Raw genomic sequence first — 1,581 nt, forward strand, 5'->3', positions numbered from 1 at the left:
TCTTTTACTCGTTCTATTATCTTACCTTGGATCTTCAGCTTGAAGAAGTTGGCGAGGAAAACACTGGACAATGTAGATAGACTACGCAATCAAGGCCCTCGGGGAACTTATTTGCATAACAGAAGGATAGTCGCTCAGCATAGTCATTGGTTTCAGATCTGATACAATTGCGAAATGCGTCACAAATAAACAAGAAAAAACGTAAGGCAGATACTGCACTTCGATTATATCTACAAAATCGCCACTATAAGTCTCGTCAACATTTAGAGTTATATGATTTTTGTTAAGTGAGGATCGTACTAAATACTGCTTTCTCAATTGTTATTGTGTGCCTCAAATAGAATTTCTTAAAAGTATATCCACTCAGATTTACTGAATCTGTTTTGAAAGAAGGTTAAGCGTTTGCGTAAAAATGTGAGGTGGGTAATAGAGGTAATGTCGTATTGAAGGATAGAGTTGATGTTGAGGAGAGCCGACGATGAAAACGACGGGTTCAAGGCTAACTCGAAAAACATAGACCACGAACGCTAGTATAGAAATTCATGTACCGCGGGCTATTCCCAACTTGTAATTTATTTATGCACAATAAAAATAAATGTCACTGTCCACTCATTATTTCCTGGCAAAATCAATTACCAGTGCCATAATTTTTCTCCTTTTCATGTGCATATGAAAAAAATGTGCATGTGAAGAAAAAGGTTTTGGATGTATCACCAGTCGCTTATAAGTTATAACAGGTTGGTCGTGAGAAAGAAATTTGAATATAAATACTTGGTGATTATTGATCAATGATCATGAGCAATTTTATAGATACATAAAGGGAAATTTATTAGCGGCTATTGGAATGGTAAGAAACTTTCGAAGATATGATATGATCATGTTGTTGTCGATTCGCTATTGGTGAGAACAACCCGACAAATGGCAGATTTGGCAACTAATCGAGGTAAATTTAGTTAATCTTAGAAATGTGTATTTTATCAAGACATATTATAATTTTAACACGGAATATTAATTAATTATGGACCTCCTTATGCACAAATAAATGACCAAAATCACTCTTTACGGCGTTGTCTGAAGTCTAGGTGCTTGTGAGCTTTTTTTCGAGATAGAAATAAACAAAAAACAAAAAAAATAGTCTCGCTCCTAATGTGATTACTCTGAAAAATAATAATAATAATAAAAGTCCTATTCGGATATTGATTTCTACGACATTAAGTTATAGAAGTGGTGTAAATCAAGCAACTTTTGATGATCTCATGAATAATAAAGAGCCTAGTGCCGTTAGGATATCGCTAAATGATGAGGAGATATATAGATCAGAAGATGTCGAGGTTACGTTTGGAAACTTACCTGAAAATTCTGTCATTTAAGGTATTCGTGATCATTAAAGCCATGGCTTTTATTGTATATAAAAGACAATATCACTATATCCATAATAGCATTTATTTATTTTTTTTGATCAATAACAATTTAGGTTGATGCTACAAATGTTACAAATGTAGGGGAAACTTTCATCATTTAAATCACATCAATTCTGATACTCATAAATACAATGAGAATGCAGATGAAATGAACCTGAAT

General features: G+C 33.5%; 1 protein-coding gene across 1 annotated transcript; it reads left to right on the top strand.

Annotated features, from left to right (window-relative positions):
• Positions 1–705: 705 nt before the first annotated feature.
• On the top strand, positions 706–1,370 carry OCT59_006362 (uncharacterized protein; the record flags this gene model as incomplete). The annotated part of the gene is made up of 5 exons (XM_066141222.1): positions 706–737; positions 811–847; positions 926–943; positions 1,078–1,088; positions 1,184–1,370. 5 exons carry the CDS (start codon positions 706–708, stop codon positions 1,368–1,370), a joined length of 285 nt encoding a protein of 94 aa, XP_065998034.1.
• Positions 1,371–1,581: the final 211 nt, after the last annotated feature.

The sequence above is a fragment of the Rhizophagus irregularis genome, chromosome 14 (assembly GCF_026210795.1).
Source record: "Rhizophagus irregularis chromosome 14, complete sequence".
NCBI lineage: Eukaryota > Fungi > Glomeromycota > Glomeromycetes > Glomerales > Glomeraceae > Rhizophagus > Rhizophagus irregularis.